The 16,932-nt window shown below is 34.6% G+C and overlaps 2 protein-coding genes across 5 annotated transcripts in view; one reads left to right on the forward strand and one right to left on the reverse strand.

The window, feature by feature from the left end:
* The window catches only part of LOC113240311 (dynein heavy chain 6, axonemal), a 75,775-nt gene that overhangs the window by 8,047 nt on the left and 50,796 nt on the right, over window positions 1-16,932 (reverse strand). The window contains exons 50-57 of the mRNA XM_026477588.1: window positions 16,065-16,250; window positions 13,303-13,475; window positions 12,353-12,533; window positions 11,935-12,114; window positions 11,192-11,425; window positions 10,501-10,647; window positions 10,211-10,401; window positions 2,357-2,558 (exon numbers count right to left, since the gene is read on the reverse strand). Coding sequence (XP_026333373.1) covers window positions 2,357-2,558; window positions 10,211-10,401; window positions 10,501-10,647; window positions 11,192-11,425; window positions 11,935-12,114; window positions 12,353-12,533; window positions 13,303-13,475; window positions 16,065-16,250 — 1,494 coding nt within the window. The remainder of the gene's footprint in view (window positions 1-2,356; window positions 2,559-10,210; window positions 10,402-10,500; window positions 10,648-11,191; window positions 11,426-11,934; window positions 12,115-12,352; window positions 12,534-13,302; window positions 13,476-16,064; window positions 16,251-16,932) is intronic.
* LOC113227679 (uncharacterized oxidoreductase YtbE-like) lies at window positions 3,534-7,777 on the forward strand. 4 transcript variants are annotated; one of them, XM_026460687.1, is made up of 6 exons: window positions 3,534-3,603; window positions 5,044-5,163; window positions 5,963-6,043; window positions 6,138-6,263; window positions 6,563-6,846; window positions 6,956-7,776. In XM_026460687.1, exons 2-6 carry the CDS (start codon window positions 5,085-5,087, stop codon window positions 7,307-7,309), a joined length of 924 nt encoding a protein of 307 aa, XP_026316472.1. In that variant the 5' UTR covers window positions 3,534-3,603; window positions 5,044-5,084; the 3' UTR covers window positions 7,310-7,776. The 4 variants fall into 4 exon arrangements, with proteins under 4 accessions (XP_026316472.1, XP_026316701.1, XP_026316542.1 ...); XM_026460916.1 differs by having other exon boundaries at window positions 6,138-6,245; window positions 6,956-7,774; XM_026460757.1 differs by lacking the exon at window positions 3,534-3,603 and adding an exon at window positions 3,645-3,821 and having other exon boundaries at window positions 5,042-5,163.

Genomic DNA, 16,932 nt, shown 5'->3' on the forward strand with positions numbered 1-16,932 from the left:
GGACAAAAATGTGTAGTCTGGTGTGCCATTGTCCGTACCTATATCAGTATTCTAAAAACAGGGTATAGGTTATTAGGAGGCTAGTATCAATACTAAGGAGTAAGTTTCAGTTTATTTATTATTTAAGATTTCGAGTAAATTATCATGATATATTTAATATTTTTTTCTGGATACTACACTAAAATATTAAAAAATACTTCATGATGATATACTACAATATTCAAATAAAAAATTGTCACCGAAATTAGATTGAGAAAATTGTCTTGAAAATTAGTCGAAGATTTCGTAATACACCAATTTCGAATGGATGACACACATGTATGTACACATTCCACACAACTATACACTTACAGACACATCTACACATACTTGCACTCACACACACTATCACTTAGGTTAAGCTATTTTTAGTCTGAAAAGTTAAAATTATTGTAATTAGTGAAATTTGTATTAGTTGCAATAGCAGTCATAGTAGATGTTACGGTAGTGAGTTGCATCGTCTTAGAATAATTTAAGAACAATATTACTATTAATATTATAGAAGAGCGATGTTACCTAACACAGGCCCTGGAAATGGAAACATCCGCCCCATGTACTATGCCCTTTAAAATGAACGACTAAAACTTTTTATTTTTATTTGAAATAATGTCCTTCGTCGTAGTTTACTATTTTAATTAATTCATTTCGAAACTACACGAGCTCGAAAAATCGTAATTTCTGACCAAGACGTGGACAACCAGATGCAAAATTGTTTATACAATAAAACACATTTTGAAATATTCATATGAAAAAAACTGACCTCAAAAGTCATTCATCCCCTATTTTGCCACCCTTACAGGTGGAATATTTTCTTCACATTTAAATGGGACCACTACTGAGGTACCCTCTTTCCACAATCGAATTGAGAACCTCCACTTTCTTTTTAAGTCATTTAATAAATAACGAATTACTTAAACTAAAAGTGTCATCTGCACATATCCTCATAATATTATGTTTTTTGAATGAGCATCAAACTACGAAACGAAAAGGTTACGAGCGGAAAAGTTTGCCAAAGGTTTCAAGCACATTGTCTCCAGGATAGTGACACGCTGACAGAGCGCTAATATTGTGAACTATGCAAAAAAGTACAATACCAAATAGCCTAACATATGACGAATATTTTTTTAAAAGCAAACATTATATTTTTGCATTACTGCCAACAAAACACTAGGGTTGCTTATAGGTGGACGAATAAAGGTATACTTATTTATCTATAATTAGGTTCCTCGCTACCATGGAGTGCGCTTTTGTATTGAAAAAATCCCGATACACTAAGACTCAATTAATATTGCGGCAGAACGAAATGGAAGCGAATTTTTGTAACAATATTGTACATAGCGTAATGAACTTTGTGGTCAATTGTGTAACGTACCTACAAACTAGATATGCGTCCAAATCTTCCGCGAAATACGAGAGCATTCTCGAGCAAGCGCGAGAAAATATAATAATCATATGTCACGCCATTTTGGCATCCCGGAATTTAAAATAAAAACATATTTTAAGAAGTCATATTTCACGGGATAAAGTGAACTTTAGGTATAAATGCTTGCGAATATCTGACCTATGCTCATAACATATTAGAATATCGTATGAAACATTAATGTATGGTTACAATATGCAAAAAACTTTTGCATGATAACAGGACCGTGACATCCCTTTCTGAGCATGTTACCAAATTCTCAACGCACCATATTCTCAACTCACCACATTCTCGTGAAAGATGAGAATGTGGTGAACTGAGAGAGACGATAGACGAAAATCCGAGTTTGAGAAAGTAAGGCGACGAAATGTTAAAATGAGAATTTATGGTGGGTTGAGGACATGGTGAGTTGTGAATGAGATGAGCTGAGGACTTTGTGAAATGAGGGTATGGTAACCTGGGAACATGCTGAGCTGTGAATATGGTGCGTTGAGAATTTGATAACCTGCTCACCAAGGGACACATCAGTATCACCTAAATGGATGACGTCTCTGACACACACGCGCGCGCGCACGCACGCTCGCACCCACACACGCACGCACACACGCGCACGCCTACCAACCCGATGTACATACTTTACACTCATAACATTCACCCAAACACTTCCCTATCAATCTTATTAATGTTTCTATTGAATCTAAATTGTCATGCTACCTTTTCTCAAAACAATAAATTAGTGTATTTTCTATATTATCATGGCAATTTACCCTCAACGTCTTAGTAGGTGTTGTCAATAAAATCATAATATAGTATCATTGAGACCCAGTGGTGGATACCTGGTGATAGGCACCAGTCTTCCACCTGACAATTTAACTGTGCGACGTTAACTGTACTTACTTGAAGAAATACCCAATCTCCCTTGGCTTTAGCGTTATTGATCATTTTCTCAGCAACAGGGCCCTGACCTTGCCCCAACGATATTGAATGCACGCGATCTCGAAAATCCATCTCAGTAGCGAACTTTTGGAATGCTCCAAATGGATCAGACCCTGTGCTCAGTACGAAAACGAGAGGAATCGAATTCGAAGTGTCCCCATACCTGTGAAAACATTAACATGTAATAACTCAAAATATCTAATTCATAAACAGCAACCCGCTAACACTGGGGTAAGTAAAGACGAATCGATAGTGCATGACCTATAAACACACTGAGATGCTTTGCTTAAATTGTGTATCCATATTATTCCATATCCATACACAGTCGTGACATCAAGTAAACGCAGCTGAAGTGCAGCCATTAAAACGGTGTTCTGCATATTTAGCAGAACACAAAATTGGTTAAATGACCGCTTTTCCGTTTAATACACTAAAAACTGCATACAGTTATACTAAATAAATTTAGCAAAATACCCAATGCACCCTGTTCAGGTAGTTACTATGCTTATTAACGCAAAGTGAAATTGGCTTTACATTTAAGCAATAAAAGCGAAAACGGGCGTTGTGTATTTCGCATCGATTGTTTCCTGCGAATTTTTCATCGCGAGCGCGTCGACACCCAAACAGTCGAGTCGACGTTCGAACGGTAACGTCAACGCCCGAACACCTGCGAGTCGACGTATAAGTTCAGTCGCGCAGAAGCCCGAATTTTTTACAATGTTCGTTATAAAATTTTATTACACGAGAAGCGGTGAAAGACAATATTTGTTTTTTTTTGTTCCTTCGTAATTCAATTGTCTGGGGAATTGTTTTATTTTTACCTATTTTCTAATGTCCGCAACATTTGTCACTTACTGCCTCTGTAACATTAATAATTATTTATGAATTTCAATACAACATTATAACGTTGTTTCGTTGAGTAAGCTTGTTATTTATAAGAATAAATTAATATTATTTATTTACTCATGTAAGTACGCTATTACATTTCTTAATTTAGGTACGCCATCTAGAGCAGTAAAAGTTAGCTCAGATTTTGCACGAATTTAAGAATATAAATTGGTAACATAATGTTGGCAGTTCATTTTAATATACACGTCATAGGTTTATTTATTTTGTGGAACGAACGAGCGACGACGCGACGCCACTTTCTTTCTCATTCGAATTTCGAACTTCGATTGGATATCGTACCGTGGAAAGCGCGCATTCATGTAAGTTCTCTGTTGTTATAGATTCTCCTCTCAGTGAATTCTGTCGAAATTCACCGGTCAAATTTTGAGCAAAAACCCGTGTTCCTTAACTTGACATTGGCGGAATCATCGATGGAGCTATAACATTTTAAAGAGGAAACAGAACGTAATTATTACGTTTTAAGCGTTCTTATACCAAACCAACTGTTGCCCGAGCTCCTACAGGATTAGTTCAACAAAGTGTCCCAATAAAACATTTTTAGCGTTACTTAAGACTCGAGATAAAGTGCTGGTACCTAAGTGTATTGTTCAAAAGTTTGTATGTATCAACATAGTGAGTACAAAGTATTTCCTTAAGAAGTCAACTACTGCAACAGGTAAAATAATGATTAATTATGATTTAATAATGTTCACGAAATTGGTTTCGAGGGTGACTGAACATTATCTGCTGATGACACGTGCTTATTGTACCACAGTGATAATATCGAATCAATAGGAAGAGTAGCCCAAAATTATTTAAAAACTTTTTACATGATTCGAATGTAACTTACTTACCATAAATGTAGCTAAGACAAATTTTGTGATATTCACAGCCAAAAACAAAAGAATCTCAAATGTTCACTTTTAACTATTAACAACATAGCTACAAGTAGAGTGAACTCTGAAAAATATTTAGGTTTTATATTATATAGCTGTTTAACTTGGAAACATCAAGTCGAAAGAATTTGGGAAAACATATTATCTATCATGGGTTTTGCTCCATGGCACAACTAAATGTTAAAAAAAAAGAATTTTAAAACTGTATGCAAAAACATATACTTAATGGAAAACATTTAGTTATTTATATTATATAATTCATTGGTCAAATCATGCCTTGACCACCTTATCGAAGTATGGGGTTCTGCTTCCAAAATACTTTTTGTTTTTCCTTAGAACATGTAATTTTATCTGTATACCCTCATTTCAAAATTTTGTCAGCACATAGTTTCTGTAGAAATTTTATGACACATTGTATTTCTCGCAAAGTGAATTTGTATTCTTTTAAGAAATAAATATCGTAATCCATAATTATAAGGTGAAATGTTAAGGCTGCTAACAAAAGTTTTTATTTCAATGTGTCCAAACACTACTATTTCTTAAAAGTTCATTTGCATGCTACACAAAATTAGAAAATTCCGCACTTTAAATACCTTTTAAGCCAAATTAGTGTTGGTATGAAAAACTGAAATGGTAAAAAAAAGAATATTGTTTTATTTAGTCTGTATTTTTATATATCTGCAAATGAAACATGAGATTGATCATACCACATTAACGCTTTTGTAGATAATAGTAGGTAATGCAAAAACTTTTGTACGACAACAAAGTTAGTTAGATTTCACCACAGGAGACTTAATTACTTATTTTATATTGCGTTAGTGAATGTAAGAATTTAATAAGGTATTTGAATATATAAATTTGTAGGTTTCAAAGTGAAGCGTGCTAAGAAAACAAAAGGAATTGCAATGGCGGCCGCCACGGCTCAATCTTTTGGAAACATGAAATTTACTTTAAACAATGGCATGCAGATGCCAGCAGTGGGGAGTAAGTTGCTATGCATACTTTTCTACAATTCTTCTTCAGCCGTTACTTATCCTTCTTGTCACTGTCCACTACTGTCATATATCATTCCTTACACAATTCAACCCTGTTTTCTTCAGTTTCATTTAACACTTTGCCATCATTAATAATTACTTTGCAACTTTTCTTTTTTCACTGATCTTGTTATCAATCATCATATACTCATTATATATACTTTATAAATGTTATTTTTTATTTTAGAGTGATAAAAAATTAAACAGTATTTAGGGCTATATGAAAAATTGGTTTCATTTACCTTGATAATGTAAACAGCATTAGGATAGCTCAAGTACTTAGGGGGAAGCGAGGCAGTTTGATATAGGGGGCAACCTCAGCAATCTCAAACAGGAAAATCCCTGTGCTTATGAGTACCCGATTACTGAAAACAACTTGGGGGTACTACTCATACAAAATCTTTTATTTTTAAGTTATAAACTCGCCATAAACTACGTCTGTGTCTTGCGTGTCTGCATTGTTTCAGTATTTTTATTATATATTCACGCATGTGTTGTAACAGAATACATTTTTAATAAGTTTAATCTATGCTAAATTTTTTAAAGAGAATGCAATTTTTTAGTAGTTATAATTTAATCATTTTAATTATACTTTATCTAATTAGAAGTTCCTTAAAATATAATACCTTAATAATTAGGTACGTTACAAAAATTCACACAATGTTTGCTTTGTTCAAATTAATATGAGATAAACAAAGACTTGATATGTAAGTCAATGCTTGATATTAACAACTCAAACCTTTTTCTAGTTGGCACTTATCGAATACGTAAGGGAGATGACATTATGAAAGTCGTTGAGTACGCCTTGGATGCTGGATATAGGCTTTTTGGTATGTCAAGTGTTTCCATTGGGTTATTTGATCAATGAATATGATGATTTTGGCAAATAACAGTACTTAATAAGCAATATTGCTGGATTTATAGATACTGCAGCTGTCTATAATAATGAGAGCCATTTGAAGGAGGCATTCCGAGTGTTGCTCCCCAAGTATGGATTGGATCGAGACGACATTTTTGTGACTACAAAATTATGTAATAATAAATTTTATTGTAAGGGTACTAACATTATCTAATTTGATTACAATTGTTAGAAGTAGTGGTAGCATGGTGCTGTTGAATTAAAACAGGTGAATTACTGGGACATACCTAATGTTTCAATTGCAAATCGTAAAAATTTACAGCAGCTTGACTTCACTTGCATTTTTACACTTTTGCTTTTAGAAGTGGTTTGTATAGTAGTTTCCATTAATAAATGTATAATTTACTTATAAAATAATCGTGTTGCATGAGAACAATAGTAATCTTGTAAGTAATACAAAGACAAAAGGTTTTTAAAACACTTTTTTCAGCACCATCTAATTATGGAGGTTCAGATGTTGTACACAGAGCTTATCAAAAGTCTTTAGAGAATTTGGGACTTGATCAAGTCGATCTATTTCTGATTCACTTCCCTGGGGTCGCTCGGTTAAATGCATCAGATGTTCGGAATCAGAAAATACGAGAAATGACCTGGGCAAGCCTAGAAGAACTTTATGATGATGGACGTGTCAATGCTATTGGTGTCTCCAACTTCACCATTAGACATCTTGATGAAATAGCAAGCAATCACAGTGTGATGCCTGCAGTAAATCAGGTACCTATCCCAATGTCTTCTAGGTGCACTTCTTTTCAATTTCAATTTACTTTTTTTTTGTTTCTTCCATGAGACATACTGTCACTTAACACATACTTTTCGATTTCAGGTAGAATGGCACCCTTTCTACCATCAACCAGAACTACTAAATTATTGCAAGGAAAAGGACATAGTTGTGCAGGCCTATTGCTCGTTTGGAGGAACATCAAGCTCAAATACAGATCTTGTCGACCACCCAGTTGTAAAGAAGATAGCGAAGAAGCTAGACGTCTCATGCGCCCAAGTCTTGCTAGTCTGGGCTTTACAGCAAGATGTAGCTGTCATACCAAAATCAACTAATCCTGAACGGATCAAGGAAAATATTACATTGAATTTCAGGATTCCTGATGAAGATATGAAATTATTAAATGCTTTAGGTGAGCAAAATACTAAGTATGCTTGGGATCCTAAAGTTGTCTATTAATTTTCAAGTGACACCAATGATTGTAAGACTTTCACAGGGTCTAAAATACACTAAATAAGTGTTTTTAGGCGAATAAGTTCTTCGCATATCTAATTAATATGTCATTGTTCGTGAAATGTCTAAGTATGATTTTTCAAAATAAGGCTTTTATAAATGCCGCTTCAAAATGTAATATTTGATTACATGTTACATATCTTCTGTGTGGTAGTAAATGTCGCAGGGTTCATAATAATTATCGTGATTAAAATGGAGGAGATTCGTCTCTAATACTTGTTGGGGGTATTTAAGTGTGTAGAATGTGGTAATATCTCGCATATGAAATCAAATACTGTCGTGACTCAAATTTGTGAAATTCAGAAAAGACGATTTGAAACTTGAAAAAAATTGCTAAATAAAACCAATAAATATATATATTCTCGTTTATAAACGGGTAACTAAATATCACATTATTCGCAGTAATAACTATATTCAGAATAAGATTCAATATATTTTTTGTTTCAAATTGTGTTTTTCTCAACTTGACCATTTTGAGGTACAGCTGTATTTGGTTTCATGTGCGAATCTGTTAGTGTATTAGTATTAATTATTGTACCAGTCGCACAGACATTAAATATTCGTTGATGCCAACAATACATCAACTTAGCGGGAAGTGGGGCAGATTCGTCCACTTATTTTTAACTTTAATTTTGGGCTACTAAATGAACATAATATAAATAATATTTTCCCTGCCTAATTGATAATATAACTAATAAAACATTACTAGTGAAATTTTTTTTCATAAATAACATTGAATAATTGAAAAATTTTGCTTTTAACAAAAAATGGGAATTGTCCAATTCTGCCCCACCTACGGGTTACTTTGATATATCGCTTGGGGCACTTTGATGTGTGACTCAAAGTGTGCCATTCCTGGTTACCTACTACTACTTGATAATCAACTTACTAGATAATCAACTGTTCATAAGGTATGACGGTATAGAAGCCCCAGCACTTGCTAGATCAAGACTTTTTTCTAGGGTTTTTCCAATGGTAAAAAGTGTACTTTGTAATGTAGTCTTGGAAGTAGAAATAACGCACACACTCAACATAGCCCCGCACTAGGAAAACCCTGTGTCGCGGGTGCCATGGACACACACATAGACAACCACAAATTACACCCAAACTCACGAGAGAAATAAATGTAGGTCATACAAATATTTCTCGTACTGCAAATTAGAAACATTGTGTATATTTATTTTCGTATTTAATTGCTGCTTGTCGTAAAGACAAGAGTACACTCTGTCTTTACGACAAGCAGCAATTAAATGCTGCGTACACGCAGTATTTAATTGCTTGCCGAATTGATTTTGATTTCTGTAAATTTTTGGTTTGTATGTAAATAATAACTTGTTAAAATAATTTCACATTTTTCGTACAAAATATCTAGTAGGGGCGCTTTGATACGTATTAAACTGCCCCATCTACTATTACAAAAGTACACTACCGGCCAATTTAGAAAAAAACATTTAAAAAAAATATATTTTTAATATTGCCCTAAAGTCAAATGCAATTCTAGTTTTGAATATACAAATTTATCTTGTATTAAGACATAGAACCTGTAAAGTGAACAAAACTGCAATAGCATTCGTATTTCTGTCGCTTATTTTTTTAGTCAACGGCTGTGAAAACACTTTGTGACCTGTAGAACGACAACGGTTAACTGGTGAGAGGCATCACCGCAAGTCTATTACTCACATGTACAAAGGCACGTTTTAGTGTTGTCACGACTAATATTATGTATGAAGGTCTGGAGTAATGCGTAGATAGTGTATGAGTGTGCCCCCTGTATCAAACTGCCCCGCTTCCCCCTAATTATTAAGGTATTATATTTTAAGGAAATTCGAATTAGATAGAAGTAAGTTAAAATGATTAAATATAACTACTAACAAATTGTATTCTCTTCAATAAATTTAGCACTGATTAAATTCATAAAATGATTAAAAATGTATACTGTCAAAAACAATTACAACGCATGCAAAAATACAGAAACTATGCAGACATTATACACGCAAGACACAGACGTAGTTTATAACTTATAAACAAAAGATTCCGTAAGAGTAGTAACACCGAATTGTTTTCAGTAATCTGGTACTCATAAGCACAGGGATTTTCCTGTTAGAGACTAGGTTATTTATGAATATTAATATACATATGTAGAGTGATACACGTTCATATGTAAACGTGATGGTTACCTACAATTTTGTATACTACAAAAATACCAAAAGTAAGTACTCAATTTCCAGGTTAGTACAGTCAGCTTCAAAATAATCTGAGCGCTCAGTATGTATAATAGTTCATCATATCATAAAAAACTACCACCTTCAAAGAGCCGGAGGTGCAATTTAGGGTGGTATCAAATGAATTTTTTGTTTCAATCAAAAGTGCATAACAATAAAGAATTGAAGTTTACCTAAAGCGCACTTGCTTGCGAATGAATTGTATATTGTAAATGTCTGTGCTGCAGCAAAGCGAAATCCGCTTACAATATGTCGAGCTTCGGAGTTATTCAAGGTTTAGTAGCGGTAGGAAGGCGTAGCGACTGAGTTGTCTTATGTGAAATCCCTATATTTGTCGAGCACAAACATAATCCAAGTAATAAATATTTCGACGAGAAATTACCGGTTATTCATATATACTATAACAATCTACATCTAAGCACGACCGCCCTAAAAGAGTCTGTAAGGAGGTATCTAGGTTACGAGGTAATTGTCGGCTGGAAATTCATACATTCGCTCTTCTTTTTTCAATTTGAAGGGCATTTTCTGGCATGCAAGTGATGCGATGTTTTATTTCCCCGATAAAATAAATAATTAAGTGCTACTGGTGAAGCCATCTACCATACCATTTCCACAGAATACTTACAAAGTGTTAAGTTGCACTGTGGGGCTTTCGATGAACACTTGGCCCAGACTGATTTTAACATACTGAGCTATTGCGAACACTAACTTTTCTTCTTTCAAACACTTTATTATCATTAACTTTTCAAATGGCGTCAACTTCTCATCCCAGTTTGTGACTGGAGGAGTATCATTACTTTTATCAACGTGTATGTCCTATAAAAAAATCATTGCACATATGATAAAAATAATTAATGTAAATTGTAGCATCAGTTTTGAATCCACCTGGCTCTCCTTCAAATTAAAAGATCATACCACTGTGAACGATCCCAACGAAATATGTATTTTTTTGAAACAGTCCTTGGCAATGCCTTGGAATGAAGGATCTGTCTCTTCCAAGTGATAAGTCATCAACCACATAGCGTCGGTCATTGTTTCAAGTAAAGGTTTCTTCGGAGGGACCTAAAACAGATCCATTATAATATAAGTTTTCCAAAGTCTAATTGTAACAGTTGTCAATTTATTTACGTCCTATCTGCTGGACACGAATCTTGTTTAACCGTTTACGCTATAAGCCAAACCAAATACATAATATTATGCTCCTTTCCTCCCTAAGCGACAATTTTTTTTAAATTTTTTTTTTATATAATACCGGTTTTTTATATAAGTGACGGGACGAACAAGTCGTGCGACTGGTGGTAAGCGACACACCTGTCCATACCTAACAATTGCACTGCCACTCAGAGCTTTAAATCGCAAAGATCTTAGGGGCACTGCCACGGTGCCCGTCACCCTGAGACATAAGTTGACCAGTCCCATGTGCCTGTAATTTCACCAGCACCCTTACCCTTCCAAACCAGAACACAGTAATACTTACATTATTGCTTGGCGGCAGAAATAAGTAAGGTCTACTGCTACTAAAATTACAAGGCGCTCCTACTATTAATGTATTTCAATAAAGACATAATGTATTGTAGTACATTTTCTCAAACGAATTGAAACTTACCACTTTCGTGCCAGAGGCTCCTCGTAATATAAAGTTCCATTGAATCGGAGAGACCAACTTATCATTTAAATATATGGCTATGTTAAGCAGAAAGCTGAAAACAAGTTTATGTCTTTCGAAAAGGCCTCGAGATACGTTCCGGTAGACCGATAGTGTAATTTCACGATGGAGTATATCCAGTCTAGTCTGCAATACGTCACTTCTCTCGCTTTTTTCAATGACATTATTAAATATCTGCAAAATAATAAATGAATATGAAAACATCGCACTGCTATTACAATAGTGTTGCAACTCAAAATATGAACAATTTAAGAATATACCATTGCTGAACGTAAAATTTGATTCTTTACACGTCAATAAAATCGTCGTTAGAATATTGTGAAAAACAATTAAAATATGTCTACTTAACTCAAAATGAGATAAAATTTTTGTGAGCTAGTTGTGGACAAAAGCAGTCCATACACAAAAATATGAATTTATTTTTTTCCTATTTATTTTATATTTGGCTAGTGGAAATAATTAGATATTTGAATTGTTTAGATGTCTGTAATAAACTTTAACCCATACATAAATTTTAATGATCTTTCACGGGAAGTGGGTAATTAGTTTTTCATCGATTGTGAAAAAATACATTTTTCGAGTTAATACACTATTGTATTAAAAGTGAGATATATCTGCTATAGATCAGCGCGACGCCATGTTTTTGCACAATTTTTTTCTATTCAGATTATTTTCTGCCTTACCTGATTAAAGTATTTCAAAGAGAATTGGTACATAGGATCAATATCGGCCAGCTGTGCGACTGCAAAGTAAAGAACCGCACCGCGTGTAGCGACAGTGCGGTATTTTTCTCTTGCTGCCGATATACTTATTTCCGTAGCCTCTGTCTCTATTAACCTAGCGTTGATAATCTCTGATGTTTCCTAAATAAAAAAACAAGTGATTAACCGATTAATTGTTTACAGGGTGTAACAGAAAAGTATATAGTCATATTTAGTTAACTATATAAAACACGTTTTCAAAGCGTTACAAAATAACAGTGGAGAAGTAAAATAAATCTTATAGGCCTTGGGAGATGCGAGTTTAAAATCCGAAACAACAATAATAACATTTTACATACAGTAGTACATTAAGTCAAAGTGAAAGAAATTCATGCCATACCTTACTCTCATTTAATGTATCAATTAGCTCTTCGTCGTCAAGTATGTTACCGGAAGAGGCGTATAAAAGTCTTAAGATCTTGTCCTCTATTTCCAATAACGTGCCCTTGTCAGTATTAATACGGATTATCAGCTCTGTTCGAATAGATTCCAAGTCTGGCCTCTCCAATCGCACCACATCGCTAATTTGAAACATGTTTTCCCAAATTGTACAACGTAGAGGAAATTTAACAAATTTTTAACAAAAAGATTACATTGGTGATCGAATGTCATGAAAAGAAAGCATTAAACAAAAAATATTTATTTCGACTTACGCGAAAAAGATTCATATAATATGTGCCTTGAACGTCAATCGGATTCTAAGTTTAAGGCTGGTTTCAGAGCAGTGGGGAATAGTGGGGATTTATTTGCGGACCGTACGTGCGGAGCATCGGAGCGGAGTGACACGTGAGGCGTTAGAACATCGTTTTATAATGACGCGGATTGCTCCGTACGGAATACGCTCCGCGTGGCTCCGCACGAGCAGCCCCGTGCGTTCATTATAGGTATCTGTATATCCGCATTAAATTAAATACTCGATTCGGAGCACTGCGGATTCTACGCATGCGGATGGCCCGCAGGCCGACAGTCCGTACGGGCCGTACGCACAGCTGTGAAACAGCCTAAAATTTTGTTCGTGAATGCAAAATACCTTTTTAATGAAGTTGTTTGTTATCATACGACAGCCAACTGATAAAGGATCGCTCCTTTCTACACACAGGTGCTTTATACAGATAAAAAAATTTAAATTAAACAAGTGAAAATGTGACAATGGTTCTATAAAATTGTGAATAACAAATAATGAGCCTCCCTTGTAATCTACAATGTAATGGGAGTGTTATCTGTTATCTGTTTTTAGCACTGCTCTTGCTACAGTGCTAGGAAATGTTTCTGTTCAGTTTAGTAACTTACGCTAAGAGTTGATCTTCGAGTCCGGAAAGTGTGACGGTAAAATTGACTAAAGTCACTTGTATACAGATCTCAGGCAAGTAGTGAGGATTGGCCAACTTGGTTGTGAGGTAGAGTCGGAAGTTGGTATCATATTCGATGTCACTGTCACCCAGCCGGATCAGCATCCTTCCAGCCTGAGGGATAGAAGTGGAAAAGACTGTGAAAATTTAAGATGTATCTATGACGAAATCTTAGTGCCTATGTGTTTAAGCTTTCTAATTGCCTATAAGGTACCAACTACGAAACGAAGATAAAGTAAATAATCAGTCATTTAACCAATATATAAATGTAATGGATAAGTAAGTACAGTGAAACGACTGAAGTTTGGGATTGTATGCAAAATCCGGATAGTTTTGAAAATCACGAATCTATTAATTCAATACAATGTCAACACGCCTTTTACACTGTTTAATATTTCTAGGCTTGGCGGACCAAAGCACATAAGTCAAAAAAGTGCTTCATTTGCTAATATATAATTATATATTTTTTCGCATTGTTTATAGTGTTAGAAGATGCAAAGAGAATTATAAATTTGAAAAAGACACCTGGAATAAAGTTCCAAATTTATGGAGTAACAAATGAATTTGACTTATGTGCTTTAGCCGGTAGATGTATTAGTTTAAATGAATGATGTTGGATTTTTCACTTATGTGCTTTAGTCCGCCGACCCTAGATTTGACCCCACCACAACACGAACAATTATTGCAATTTGTCGGCTACATTTGAAAATCTCGTAACACCGTTTCAGAACAAAATTCTTGTTTTTCAATAATATCGGGCAATTAAAGCTTAAAGTATATATAGTATAAGTATTTGTGCACCCTCTTTTAGATGTAAAATAAAGGTATAATCATAGATTGTTATAATATCTGGACTTAGACACTTGTGCCAAGCCACGGATATAATTATTTCTAGTGATTCAGTTTTTTGAGTCTACTCAAAAGTTCAGATTAATGGAGGTTACTAGGTTTTCGAATTTAGCTGACGAATTGTATGTTTAATATTGCCCTCATAAAGAAGTATACAAGTAGATATTACATATTAAAAACATTTAAATTGAAATAAACTTAAAGGCTGAGCAGATGCTGAGAAAATTTCGTCAAACAAAGGAACAAAAAACCTCCTAAAAGTACGGTATGTATGATATATAATAATACATATGGTATGTATGAGTGCTACCATCACGCCTATATGGCATTTTCTTTAAAGTACTTACCTACGACAATTACTACTTGTAATAAATATTTTTCTACATCAAGAGAAATATGTGTTAAATTAATATATGTTATTAACGCCCTAAGTAATCAATCACATTTGTCAACAATCAAAATTAAAAAAAAAATGTATTCATTGAGGTAATCAAATAAGTGCAAAGTTGGTGTAACCTACATTGATTTTTTTGCTACAATATTCATTTCAGCTACATTTAAAATGGTATTAAAGTACATAATTATCGGTTTAGATATTAGGAAAAGTGTGTTTCCCAAATGGGCCCTGCCGGAAATAGAATCCGAAACCTCCCTATCCAGCGACCATACCGGAAACCGTTAGCCTACAGAGGTCGTCAAAATCGTCAAAGTATGTATTAACAAATTTATTTATTATATATTAGTTGTTATAATTATTAATACAAAGGTCGAACACGAGGAAAAATTCCTTATTCGGTCTAATAGGACTCGAACCCGCGTCTGTGCCATTCCATAGACATAAAGAGGCCTGTTCAATCGAGTGTGTTAATAATTATAACAAACTAATAGTAATTTCACAAAAAATAAATTAATATCATGGTAGTGAAACATAGTATTCATTACAATTAGTATCAGATACTAGTGACCGTCAGGATGGCTGGTCGCCTGTCACTGGCTGGCTGGGCACTGAGTGTATATTCAAGAATTGGTACCCATTTGCTACCTTTTATAAATAATTGCTACCTTTGATATATTCTGAGAAATCAAAAAAATAATTGACCAGCCATTCTGACGTCAGGATGGCTTATCGCCACTTTGTTCAGCATGAAGGGAGCAGATTTTCCAGAACCAATAATCAAATTTTCCAGTACCAGTATTACCAATAATTGCTACCTATTTGCTAGGTTCACGAATTAAAGGTGTACGCTTCCTATCTACATTAGCTTAAAATATATAAACGATTGAAAATTTTACGAAGAAGTACTGGCCTCTGGCCTTTGTATTATGGCAATAAAGCACTAAAAACTTTTGCTTTTTTAATTTATTAAGGCACTTCTTCGTAAAATTTTCCATCGGTTATATTTTTTAATTAATGTAGATAAGAAGCGTATACATTTAATTCGTGAAGGTACCAATTATTGGTAATACATACTTCTGGAAAATCTGTTCCCTTCATGCTGAATAAAGTGGCGACCAGCCATCCTGACGTCAGAATGGCTGGTCAATTATTTTTTGTAATTTCTCAGAATACATCAAAGGTAGCAATTATTTAGAAAAGGTAGCAATTTTTGAATATACACTCAGGGTCGTATTCCAGAACTCTACTCAATACTCAAGTCCTGACTAGAGTGTGATTTCATACACTAGAAATCATACTCAAGTGCTTGGCATTAGGGTCGTATTTCCAATGCTTGAAATCATCCTCAAGTCCTGACTTGAGCATTGAGTAGAGTTCTGGAATACGACCCTCAGTGCCAGATGCGACAGGCGACCAGCCATCCTGACGGTCACTGTATACTAACAAGTCATACATACCTGCAAGAATATTTGTTTGAGAAGTACTGGCGACAAAGTGGCATCGACATTCTCACCCAAATCTTCAATGAGCATGGGCCAGCCCAGTCGAATGCAATTTTCTAGAACACGCAGGTATCCAGGGTCGGTCAGCTTTGTAATTAGCAATCCATTTTCTTTTTCCATGTTACGTATCCATCTATTGGCCTGTGGAGCAAAACAGAATCAGTTATGACTTCAACTCGTACTTCTTCCTGGTTGTACTGTTGGCGCAGTGGCTGTATATATAGTTGGCGAAATATCATTTGCACCGATTCGTTTTATCGCTTCATCTTTAGAATACAATAGGACAAAAGAGTGAGCGGTCTCGGTAACACACGTACCTGTATAGTACAAACAACTAGTTTAAACACTTTTATACATTGGCACTTAATTCTAAACCTCATAAACTTCGTTGAATTAGTAAGAAAAGAGTCGGCAGTCGGTATTTTACAAAGTACTTACAGGTTTTAAAAAAGCGGCCTGTTGATTAAATAAATTATTAAATTCAAAACTAGAATTCAGAAAAAGCATTTAATGCATCCATGACTCGTACGATGATCCAAGATCATTAAGTCCATGTGCGCTTTGGATAAATGAAGTGTAAATAGAGTAAAAACCCTACTTACACTTCTTTTACTATTTCAACAACTTCTATTACAACACAGTAATAAATTACTGGAGAGAAGGGAAGGGATGAGCAGTTCCAAGAGATAATATTCATCGCTGCAAATAATATTTCTTCAACTATAGTCAATGACGTAGCATCAAAGTGCTGGTTTGCTTTATGAATTATAAATCTCTCATTCATGTCCCATTTCAATCATACAAATACTGACGACATCAGGTT

The sequence above is a fragment of the Hyposmocoma kahamanoa genome, unplaced genomic scaffold (genome assembly GCF_003589595.1).
Source record: "Hyposmocoma kahamanoa isolate Upper Pololo Valley unplaced genomic scaffold, ASM358959v1 100021, whole genome shotgun sequence".
NCBI lineage: Eukaryota > Metazoa > Arthropoda > Insecta > Lepidoptera > Cosmopterigidae > Hyposmocoma > Hyposmocoma kahamanoa.